The sequence below is a fragment of the Pelophylax lessonae genome, assembly GCF_965119305.1.
Source record: "Pelophylax lessonae genome assembly, chromosome: 8".
In the NCBI taxonomy this organism is placed as follows: Eukaryota; Metazoa; Chordata; class Amphibia; order Anura; family Ranidae; genus Pelophylax; species Pelophylax lessonae.
The window spans coordinates 42,833,030-42,845,408 of record NC_138775.1 but is presented as its reverse complement, the minus strand read 5'-3'; the positions used below and the strand labels follow the sequence as shown (position 1 = coordinate 42,845,408).

Below are 12,379 nucleotides of genomic sequence, written 5' to 3'. Positions count from 1 at the left end.
GTGTTCTGTTGCATTTAGGTAAGGCGAGCGTGCGGCCATTCAATGGTATCAATTCCTTCATCCTCCACGAACTGTCTGCATACTCTCGCCACATGAGGCTGGGCATTGTCGTGCACCAGGAGGAACCCAGGACCCACTGTAAAACTATTCTGTTTTGGAGGTCGTCTCATTGATTTTAATTTCATTAACACCAAAGCAGCTGAAACTGATTAACGACCCTCTCTGCTAAACTGACTGGATCAATATCTCAGGAGTTTAATTGACTTGATGCTTTACTCTGTTTAAAAAGTGTTTCTTTTAAGTTTTTTGATCAGTGTAATTATCTCCTATGACTGTCAGCTCCATCTAGTGGCTGTAATGTAATTTTTTTGATCAGGAAAAATACTGCATCATGTCAACTAGATGGAGCTGACAGTCATAGGAGACTATTATATTATTATTATATAGTATTTATATAGCGCCGACAGTTTACGCAGCGCTTTACAATGACAGTACAAATACAATACAATTTAATACAGGAGGAATCAGAGGGCCCTGCTTGTTAGAGCTTACAATCTAAGAGGGACGGTCAAGAGATACAAGAGGTAATAACTGTGGGGGATGGGCTGATGGAGAAAATAAAAGTACAGTTGTTAGGTGATTGCCAGATAGGTTTCTCTGAAGAGATGTGTTTTCAGGGATCGTTTGAAAGTAGACATAGTAGGAGATAGTCGGACAGATGGGGGTAGAGCATTCCAGAGGATGGGAGAAGCTCGGGAGAAGTCCTGGAGGCGAGCATCGGAAGTGGTTACAAGGGAGCTAGAGAGCTGGAGGTGCTGGGAGGAACGAAGAGAACAAGTTGGTTGGTATTTTGAGACCGGATTAGTGATGTAGCTGGGCGACAAGTTATGCATGGCTTTGTAAGTTATGGTTAGTAACTTGAATTTACATTCATTCATATAACAAACAATATGGCAAACATTTGTAGTGCACATGCCAAAGGTTAAGACATCCTCAAAGCAAATGTTTCATACATAGACCCCCCTAGTGTTGAGCATTGAAACGCTTCTGGTGAAACGTCAACTCACACTTCAAATCTCTTGTTTGTAAATGGGTGTAAAGTGGCTGAAGTTCAGGACCTGTTTTCACTTTTACCCTCCAATCCTGCAGAGCAATTTAAATAATAAAAAGAGTGTGTTCTGTACTCCCTGAGAAAGTTAAGTGACGAAACATGTACGGGTTGATTGGGTTTTAGTTACGTCACCACGTTTGTGGACATTAAGGGACCTACTCAGCTGGTATGCCTGTTGGTGTTTTTTCCATTTGGAAATGTATAAATAGAGCTAATACACCCTTGGAATACATGAGTGCATGTGATTTTATTTATTTTTAAGTAAATTGTTTAAGTGGTACTTTCACTATCATATGTTTGTCTTATTCCCTTATATCTATATACATAGTAAATATGGTGAATTTCTGCCCATGAGATCTGATGTTATTCGGAGAGATTCAGTTGGATGTAGAGTAACATTCATAGAGTGGATCATTCTAAGTGCTCATTGACCTTGCTCTAATTGAGAGTCAGATAAAAAGGTGAGCTGCTTTCTTATAGGTCCCTGGTGCCCAACCTGTGCAGCCCTTGAGACCCTGCAGACCCCAATCTGTGTTGTCCTGTTATAGTAGTGATCTCTAATGCTTTCATGTAATACGTCTCCAGGCTATGACTCCTGAGGCATATCTCCAATCTACAACAACTCCTGTATCACATCTGTAGTCTCTGACCATCTCTTGCATCCAGGAACGGATTTCCCAAAAGGAAATTTTGGCATGTGCCTACCAGCGCCCTTCCTAGAGGGGCGCCCATCTGTATGAGTTTTTTTATTTACTTTTTAACCATTGGCCATGGCCAGTGCCAGCAGCGTAAGGCAGTTTTGGCAGCTGTTATGAGGGGGATGAGGATGATGGAGTTACACTATGAAGAGGGATGAGGATGATGGAGTTACATTGTGGAGACGGATGAGGATGATTCTAGAGAGGGATGAGGATGATGGAGGTACGTTGTGGAGACGGATGAGGATGATTCTAGAGAGGGATGAGAATGATGGAGTTACATTGTGGAGAGGGATGAGGATGATTCTGCACAGGGATGAGGATGATGGAGGTACATTGTGGAGAGGGATGAGGATGATTTGGGAGAGGGATGAGGATGATGGAGGTACATTGTGGAGAGGGATGAGGATGATTCGGGAGAGGGATGAGGATGATTTGGGAGAGGGATGAGGATGATGGAGGTACGTTGTGGAGTGGGATGAGCATGATTCTGGAGAGGGATGAGGATGGTTGATTTACATTGTGGAGAGGGATGAGGATGATTCGGGAGAGGGATGAGGATGATGGAGATACATTGTGGAGAGGGATGAGGATGAATCTGGAGAGAGATGAGGATGATTGAGTTACATTGTGGAGAGAATGGGGGATACGGATGATTCTGGAGGGGGTGAGGATGAATCTGGAGGGGGATGAGGACGATGGAGTTACATTGTGGAGAGAATGGGGGATACGGATGATTCTGGAGTGGGTGAGGATGAATCTGGAGGGGGATGAGGATGATGGAGTTACATTGTGGAGAGGGATGAGGATGACTGATTTACATTGTGGAGAGGGAGGGGGGTGAGGATGATTCTGTAGGGAGATGAGGATGAATCTGGAGAGAGATGAGGATGAATCTGGAGAGAGATGAGGATGATGGAGTTACACTGTGGAGAGGGAGGAGGATGAGGATGATCCTGGAGGGGGATGAGGGTGACTGATTTACATTGTGGAGAGGGAGGGGGTGAGGATGATTCTGGAGGGGGATGAGGATGAATCTGGAGAGAGATGAGGATGATGGAGTTACACTGTGGAGAGGGAGGAGGATGATCCTGGAGGGGGATGAGGATGAATCTGGAGAGAGATGAGGATGATGGAGTTACACTGTGGAGAGGGAGGAGGATTATCCTGGAGGGGGATGAGGATGAATCTGGAGAGAGATGAGGATGATGGAGTTACACTGTGGAGAGGGAGGAGGATTATCCTGGAGGGGGATGAGGATGAATCTGGAGAGAGATGAGGATGATTGAGTTACATTGTGGAGAGAATGGGGGATACGGATGATTCTGGAGGGGGTGAGGATGAATCTGGAGGGGGATGAGGACGATGGAGTTACATTGTGGAGAGAATGGGGGATACGGATGATTCTGGAGTGGGTGAGGATGAATCTGGAGGGGGATGAGGATGATGGAGTTACATTGTGGAGAGGGATGAGGATGACTGATTTACATTGTGGAGAGGGAGGGGGGTGAGGATGATTCTGTAGGGAGATGAGGATGAATCTGGAGAGAGATGAGGATGAATCTGGAGAGAGATGAGGATGATGGAGTTACACTGTGGAGAGGGAGGAGGATGAGGATGATCCTGGAGGGGGATGAGGGTGACTGATTTACATTGTGGAGAGGGAGGGGGTGAGGATGATTCTGGAGGGGGATGAGGATGAATCTGGAGAGAGATGAGGATGATGGAGTTACACTGTGGAGAGGGAGGAGGATTATCCTGGAGGGGGATGAGGATGAATCTGGAGAGAGATGAGGATGATGGAGTTACTCTGTGGAGAGGGAGGAGGATGATCCTGGAGGGGGATGAGGATGAATCTGGAGAGAGATGAGGATGATGGAGTTACACTGTGGAGAGGGAGGAGGATGATCCTGGAAGGGGATGAGGATGAATCTGGAGAGAGATGAGGATGATGGAGTTACACTGTGGAGAGGGAGCGGGTGAGGATGATTCTGGAGGGGGATGAGGATGAATCTGGAGAGAGATGAGGATGATGGAGTTACACTGTGGAGAGGGAGGAGGATGATCCTGGAGGGGGATGAGGATGAATCTGGAGAGGGATGCGGATAATGCAGTTACATTGTGGAGAGGGAGGGGAATGAGGATGATTCTGGAGGGGGATGAGGATGATGGAGTTAATTTATACAGATGGATGAGAATGATTCTGGAGAGGGATAAGGGTGAGGATTTTGCACTTTTCTCGATGGTTTTCATACCTCATTTATTTACTATTTTATTTTTGTTCGGAGAAAAAATATTTTGTAAAGAAAAAAAAAAAGTTGTTTTAGTGTGTGTGTGTGTGTTGGGGGGCATTTCAGAATTCTGGTCCTGCTTGCATCATGCCTGTAGTCTTTGACCATATCCTATAGTGCGTCTGCCGTCTTTGACATTGAATTCTACATGCAGCCTATTGGTGATGTCGGGGGCCCTACTTTAGGCCCCCCCCCCCCATATCAGGAAAGTTGAGCACCATATTGTGATTTAGTTTTTGGTACAGGTGGATAGTGGATAAGGACAATCCTATGTATATACATGGACTTTATTATATTTTTTAATCACTTTTGCACTTAATTTTTTATTATTTATTTATTTCCATTAATATTATTTATTTATTTGTATGATGATTTTTAAATATTTTACTTATGGCTATATATTGTTATGGCTTTATTTATATTTTAGTAATATGCTTTATGCAGGCGTAAGCATTTCTCAGGAATAAGATTTACATGTGAACTGATACATTTTTATATATTTGTTGTACATGAAATGCTTCCTTAACCCCTTTATGATCGTCCAACACATATGTGTGGTTAGCAAAAGGGTGGGCTTTAACACCCACATGCCACACATATGTGTTTGTGGGTGGCTGATGTGTATGTGCTGAGAGCGCGCTCACTGCACTCCTGGCACAAAGAACTGTCAAAGATCGTTCTCAGTCCAGGCTAAAGATTGGTAGCCAACGGGATCGGCTTTTGATCATGTGACCACTGTTAAGCTGGCCAAAGATTATTAGTATTTCGAATGAAAATTCTTAGGAAAAGCCTTAGGAAAATTCATCCGAAAAATTTCAGAACATTCAGATGTTGTTTGAAAGATTTGGTTGGCTTTTAACATTTGATTTTGGAATTAATGGACTTTACCCAAGGAAAACCACATACACTATTAGAAATTTGTTCGTTCTAGAAATATTTTCCATCTTTCTCCTTTGAATTTTCCCTTCTCTGTGATCAAAAACGAACATCGATTTTAACCCCATGATTAGAAAAACAAACACTTTTCTTAGAATATTCTTCTCCTAAATATTTTTTTGTGCGAAATTCTACCCATCTATGACCAGCTTACAGTGGTCACATGGTTGCTGATCCTTCCCACCCCCAGGGTGTTCCGAAATGTTTAAAGGGATGCCATGGTGAGCGGGAAGGGGTTAATATTCAGTTTTCTTTCTTTTTTAGTCCTAACACACTTCCTGTCCTAGGGTGACAACACTGCCCCTCCATAGAGTCATTACAGTGAGTGTTGTCACCCTTGGACAGGAAGTATGTTAATGGCAGGATCACCATGTGAAAATAAGAGAAAAAATGAAAAAAGAAAACAAATTCAGCCACCGCATCTACAGATTAGTGAGCTGCAATATATATTAACACCTTCCTACCCGCAGTACAATGATCGGTGGTGAGCTGTGTTCCTTGGATACAGAAAATCAATGATCAGGGTAAAGAGCTGATGACATAGGTCATAGTGCAGCCCCATCAGTGCTCATCAATGTAGTCTCATCAATGCATCATATCAGTGTCCATTAGTGCAGTATATCAGTGTCCATCAGTGCAACACATCAGTGTCCATCAGTACAGCATATCAGTGTCTATCATTACCGCCTATCAGTGCCCATCAGTGCTTTCTTATCAGTGCAGCCTCATCAGTGCCCATACTACTAAGCTACGGATACTAACCGTAGCTCCCACACTTTGATCCCGTGAGGTCCCTTGTGGGCATCGGCATTTTCTCTGAGTGCTGGTCATCATTGGAGATGACATAACGTCCGCACATGTGCAGGAGTTCTTTCATCCCAGCACACAGGCACAGTGCCTGAATATGCTCCAAAAGAAATGTGCGATGCTTGGCACCTTGCTCCTGCGCTCAGAACCAAGGCTCTCAGACTACTTCTGTCACGGGACTCATACTTGGCATCCTCAATGGCTAGACCTTGCTGCCCTCTACGACCGGGGTGGTCGACATAACACTGTAAACACAAAAGAAGGGCGCACCAGCCTAGCACATTATCCTCAGTAAGGCTTTTTATTTATAAAAGATTAAAAGATGTCTACTCACAAACAGGTGATGTATACCAGCATATCAGATCCAACTGACAACGTCCATAATCTTAGTGAAGGATAATGGCTAACGCGTTTCGAGGCAATGCCTCTTCCTCAGGAGGCTCGAAACGCGTTAGCCGTTATCCTTCACTAAGATTGTGGACCCCAATATTATGGACGTTGTCAGTTGGATCTGATATGCTGGTATACATCACCTGTTTGTGAGTAGACATCTTTTAATCTTTTATAAATAAAAAGCCTTACTGAGGATAATGCGCTAGGCTGGTGCGCCCTTCTTTTGTGTTTACAGTGCCTGAATATACTGTATACTGAGCTGCGCATGCACTGCTCAGCATACATTCTAAGAAAGACTGCCAACAGGCAGGTAGATTTATTTTATTGTAGAAGAGGCATTCTACATTAAACAGCCTGTCTGCCCGCAATTGTTTTAAAAATAAGTCTTTAATTCCGCTTTAAATTGGTCATTCCGGCTCTGCAATCGTACTTGAAGCTGAAAATGTCTTTGCATGTCCGTTGATTCCCAACAGGTTTTAAAAGCAGAGCCCTTTAAACATGCTGGGTGAGCAGCAATGAGAATCCCCACTAATTAGGAGCCTATCTTTTGCCTTTTCACAGCAGTTCAGCCGAGCATCACGGAGCATCGAAGCCTCCACTAAGCTCCTCCAGCATGACATCACGGATTCTGCTACGGCAGCAGCTGATGCGTGAGCAGATGCAAGAGCAAGAGCGCCGTGAGCAGCAACAGCAGAAGCAGCAGGCAGCTCATTTCATGCAACAGAGAGTGCCAGCCAGCCACACACCAGCCATCAACGTCAGCGTGTCCACCAGCCTGCCCGCTCCTGCCCAAGTACCAATGGAAGTTCTCAAGGTACGTGCCATTTTCTATTCCCTCAATTTCAGCTGCTCTGGTGATGATTCTGTAGAGGAGGAAAACTAACTCACCTTCCATTCAGAACAGTCTGATATACTTAGTAAGGCAATGCAAGGATCGTTCACGCTTATTCTAGAATAGAGATACGGTTCAAAGTGCAATCATAGGAAAGAGAAAAAAATGTGCCATAACCTGGAGCAACCAATCAGGTGTCACTGTTTTAATTATTGCTAATTGTTATTAACACTTTCAAGTCTCCAGAGCCCGTTAAAAATAGGGCAAAGCTGATATTTTGACTTTTCTTTATTCGTGGCAAATAATGGATTCCGAATTTGCCGATTGATGAAACAGCTCTAAACAGCTTGTGCGTTTTTTTTCCCCCATACTTTAAGATCTTACAAATAAATGAAAAAAAAAAATGCTCAGTATTTACTTAACCCTGCACCTGCTCGCCTTATAAATGGGCCTCTAAATATTCTGATTTTATTAGCAAAATACATATGATGTTCTTTTTACTTGGATATAGCGACGATCGGATACAAAGGTGCATTGAGATTCCTATGAACTGTTCACCTGCTACTTTATTAGGTATAGCACTGTATATACATTGGGATTTCAAACGTGTCTTGTTTTTCCTTTTGCAGACTGATATATTATTTGTACGATGATTTGTCAGCTGTTAACTTTTCATAAGTGAATCGCAGTGACAGATCGATATGTTTGTACAAATCAATGAGACGTATTCGGTGTAGTGCAGCTTGACAGCTGATTAGAAATGAACAAGGTATTCCTTACAGTTAGGCACGCTCTAATGATTAACCCTCCCCTATCTGAACACCTAACCCTCACCTACTGAAAACACTTACCTCTCCCCTACCTAAACACCTATCTGTTCCCTACCTAAGCACCTATCCCTCCCCTACCTAAACACCTATTCTCCCCTACCTAAACACCTATCCCTCCCCTACCTAAACACCTATCCCTCCCCTACCTAAGCACCTATCCCTCCCCTACCTAAACACCTATTCTCCCCTACCTAAACACCTATCCCTCCATTACCTAAGCACCTATCCCTCCCCTACCTAAACACCTATCTCTCCCCTACCTAAACACCTATCCCTCCCCTACCTAAGAACCTATCCCTCCCCTACCTAAACACCTATCCCTCCCCTACCTAAGCACCTATCCCTCCCCTACCTAAACACCTATCCCTCCCCTACCTAAACACCTATCCCTCCCCTACCTAAGCACCTATCCCTCCCCTACCTAAACACCTATCTGTCCCCTACCTAAACACCTATCCCTCCCCTACCTAAACACCTATCCGTCCCCTACCTAAACACCTATCCCTCCCCTACCTAAACACCTATCCCTCCCCTACCTAAGCACCTATCCCTCCCCTACCTAAACACCTATCCCTCCCCTACATAAACACCTATCCCTCCCCTACCTAAGAATCTATCCCTTCCCTACCTAAACACCTATCCCTCCCCTACCTAAACACCCATCCGTCCCCTACCTAAACACCTATCGCTCCCCTACTTAAACACCTATCTCTCCCCTACCTAAGCACCTATCCCTCCACCTACCTAAACTCCTATCCCTCCCCTACCTAAACACCTATCCCTCCCCTACCTAAACACCTATCCCTCCATTACCTAAGCACCTATCCCTCCCCTACCTAAGCACCTATCCCTCCTCTACCTAAACACCTATCCCTCCCCTACCTAAACACCTATCCCTCCCCTACCTAAGAACCTATCCCTCCCCTACCTAAGAACCTATCCCTCCCCTACCTAAACACCTATCCCTCCCCTACCTAAACACCTATCCCTCCCCTACCTAAGAACCTATCCCTCCCCTACCTAAACACCTATCCCTCCCCTACCTAAGAACCTATCCCTCCCCTACCTGAACACTTAACCCTTACTTATGTAAACACTTAACCCTCACCTACCTAAAAACATAACAGCTAACCCTTGACTACTAAACGTGTAACCTTATCCCTCACCTACTTAAGCACTTAACCCTAACCCTCGACTACTGAAAACTTAACTATAACGCTCATCTACTTATACACGTAACCTTAATCCTCACCTACCTAAATACTTGACTCTTACCTACCTAAACACCTATTTCCCTTTTACCTGAACACCTAACCCTCCCTTACCTAAACACTTTACCCTCACCTACCTAAACACTAAACATTTAATCCTCCCGACATCAACACTCTCCTACCTAAACACTTAACGCCTAACCCTCCACTACCTAAACACTTAACCTTAACCCTCACCTACCTAAACCCTTACCTACCTAAACCCTTAACCCTACCTTACCTAAATCCGCCACCACCTAAACATTTAACCTTAGCCCTCCCCTACCTAAACACTTAACCGTCTCCTACCTTAACACTTGACCCTTACCTACCTAAACACTTAACCCTAACCAACCTAAACACCTAACACCTAGCCCTTCTATACCTAGACACCTAACCCATAGTGATCTAAACACCTAACACTTAACCCTCCCTTACCTAAACACTTAAACCTCATCTACTTAACCACTTAAGGACTGGAAGGTTTACCCCCTTAATGACCAGGCCATTTTTTGCGATGCGGCACTGCGTTACTTTACCTGACAATTGCGTATTGGTGCGATGCTGTATCCAAATAAACTTGATGTCCTTTCTTTTTCCCCCACCAATAGAGCTTTCTTTTGGTGGTATTTGATCACCTCTGCGTTTTTTTTTTTTTTTTGCGCTATAAACAAAAAAAGAGCGACAATTCTGAAAAAAAAAACCAAAAAAAAAACAATATTTTTTACTTTCTGCTATATTACATTCCCAATAAAAAAATTAAAAATCTTTTTTTTTCATAAATTTAGGCCAATATATATTCTGCCACATATTTTTGGTAACAAAAATCCCAATAAGTGTATATTTATTGGTTTGCGCAAAAGTTATCGCGTTTACAAACAAATGGATAGATTTATGCCATTTTTATTTATTTATTTTTTACTAGAAATGACGGAGATCAGAGATTTTTAGCGGGACTGCGACATTGCGGCGAACAGATCCGACAACTAATTGACACTTTTGGGGGGACCAGTGACATTACTACAGTAATCAGTGCTTTACTACAGTAATCAGTACTAAAAATATGCACTGTTACTGTAATAATGACACTGGCGGGGAAGGGGTTAACACCAGGGGCGAGCAAAGGGTTAAGTGTGCTCCTAGGGGGTGCTTTCTAACGGTATGGGGGATCGACTCACTGGATGAACACTGAGACCTGTGTTCCTAAATAGGAGGAACACAGGATCCCTGTGTTCATCTCTGACAGAACAGCGGTCTGCCTTGTTTACATAGGCAGACCGTCGTTCTGTCTCCATGGAGAAGGATCGCGGGTGGACGGCAGACATCGTGTCCGCCGGACCTGCTGATTGGCTCTCCCCTGGCCAGTAGGCACATGTGCGCTCCTCCGGCAGCGTGCGCCCACGCCCCCACTATCTATTACATGAAGCAATAGCAATGTACAGGTACGTTGTTTCACGTAATAGAGCCGACCTGCCGCTGTGAAACTCACGGCGGCTGGTCGGCAAGTGGTTAAACACGTAAAGCCCAACTCCAAGAAACGTGAAAATTCTCCCTTGCAGTGGGGACGTACCTGCACTGCAAAGGTAAACTGCTTGTTTATGTCTAGGGAGCGTAGAAAAGATTTACAGTGCCTTGCGAAAGTATTCGGCCCCCTTGAACTTTGCGACCTTTTGCCACATTTCAGGCTTCAAACATAAAGATATAAAACTGTACATTTTTGTGAAGAATCAACAACAAGTGGGACACAATCATGAAGTGGAACGAAATTTATTGGATATTTCAAACTTTGTTAACAAATAAAAAACAGAAAAATTGGGCGTGCAAAATTATTCAGCCCCTTTACTTTCAGTGCAGCAAACTCTCTCCAGAAGTTCAGTGAGGATCTCTGAATGATCCAATGTTGACCTAAATGACTAATGATGATAAATAGAATCCACCTGTGTGTAATTCTGGAAGAAAACCCGATGGAGTCTGCAAAAGACCTGAGACTGGGAGGGAGATTTGTCTTCCAACAAGACAATGATATAAAACAAAGCAAAATCTACAATGGAATGGTTCACAAATAAACATATCCAGGTGTTAGAATGGCCAAGTTAAAGTCCAGACCTGAATCCAATCGAGAATCTGTGGAAAGAACTGAAAACTGCTGTTCACAAACGCTCTCCATCCAACCTCACTGAGCTCGAGCTGTTTTGCAAGGAGGAATGGGCAAAAATTTCAGTCTCTCAATGTGCAAAACTGATAGAGACATACCCCAAGCGACTTACAGCTGTAATCGCAGCAAAAGGTGGCGCTACAAAGTATTAACTTAAGGGGGCTGAATAATTTTGCACGCCCAATTTTTCAGTTTTTTATTTCTTAAAAAAGTTTGAAATATCCAATAAATTTCGTTCCACTTCATGATTGTGTCCCACTTGTTGTTGATTCTTTACAAAAAATTACAGTTTTTATATCTTTATGTTTGAAGCCTGAAATGTGGAAAAAGGTCGAAAAGTTCAAGGGGGCCGAATACTTTCGCAAGGCACTGTACTTACCTGATCAATTCAATGCAGCGTCTGTAGCCTTGCACTGGATGTGATGACGAGGAGGGACAGTTTACTGCAGGAGCATAGGGGATATAGGGGAATAAATGTGCAGTTAACCCCTGCAGTGCCGGGAATGCAACTGTCACATTGGTTGGGCTCTCAACCAAACTGTCAAACCATCCAATGGCTGGTGTCATAACTGATCACGTGTATGATTAATGTTTCCTGACTTCAGAAACCATAAGAAGCAGGTAAATCTGCTGCACACTATTCATCCTAAATGTCTTGCTGAATTTGTTTGTATTCTTTCTAAGTAAATCTTAGTGTAGAGTATGGATAGCTCTTACTACAGGCTGCTTTCACACTACTCAGCGGTAAAAACGCATATGTGTCGCATATTTCTGCCACATTTCCAGTGCATTTTGTGGTTGGCTGACATCAGCATGGACCTGTGAAAAAACATGTGAATCAAAAAACACACCAAATACACAACCGTAGGTGCATTTTTTTAATGCGTTTTGCCGCTGTTTTATGCATTTTTAATTCATTTCAATGGAGAGGTGCGTTTTTGATGTTTATTTTTTTTTACAGCACCAAAAATGCAATTGACCCGCAACTGACTGGTGTGCAGAGTTCCAAAGGATTTAGGCCCCTTTCACACAAGCAGACCCATCGGGTCCATCTGTCAGTTTTTTCAGGCAGATCC

At 43.6% G+C, this 12,379-nt stretch overlaps 1 protein-coding gene across 12 annotated transcripts in view; it reads left to right on the top strand.

The window, feature by feature from the left end:
- The window catches only part of MITF (melanocyte inducing transcription factor), a 386,463-nt gene that overhangs the window by 240,451 nt on the left and 133,633 nt on the right, over positions 1-12,379 (top strand). For 8 of the 12 annotated variants that reach the window (XM_082265296.1, XM_082265295.1, XM_082265307.1 and 5 more), the window contains exon 2: positions 6,798-7,050. In XM_082265296.1, the coding sequence (XP_082121422.1) occupies positions 6,798-7,050 (253 nt within the window). The remainder of the gene's footprint in view (positions 1-6,797; positions 7,051-12,379) is intronic. The other 4 variants (XM_082265298.1, XM_082265300.1, XM_082265305.1 and 1 more) reach the window with 1 other exon arrangement.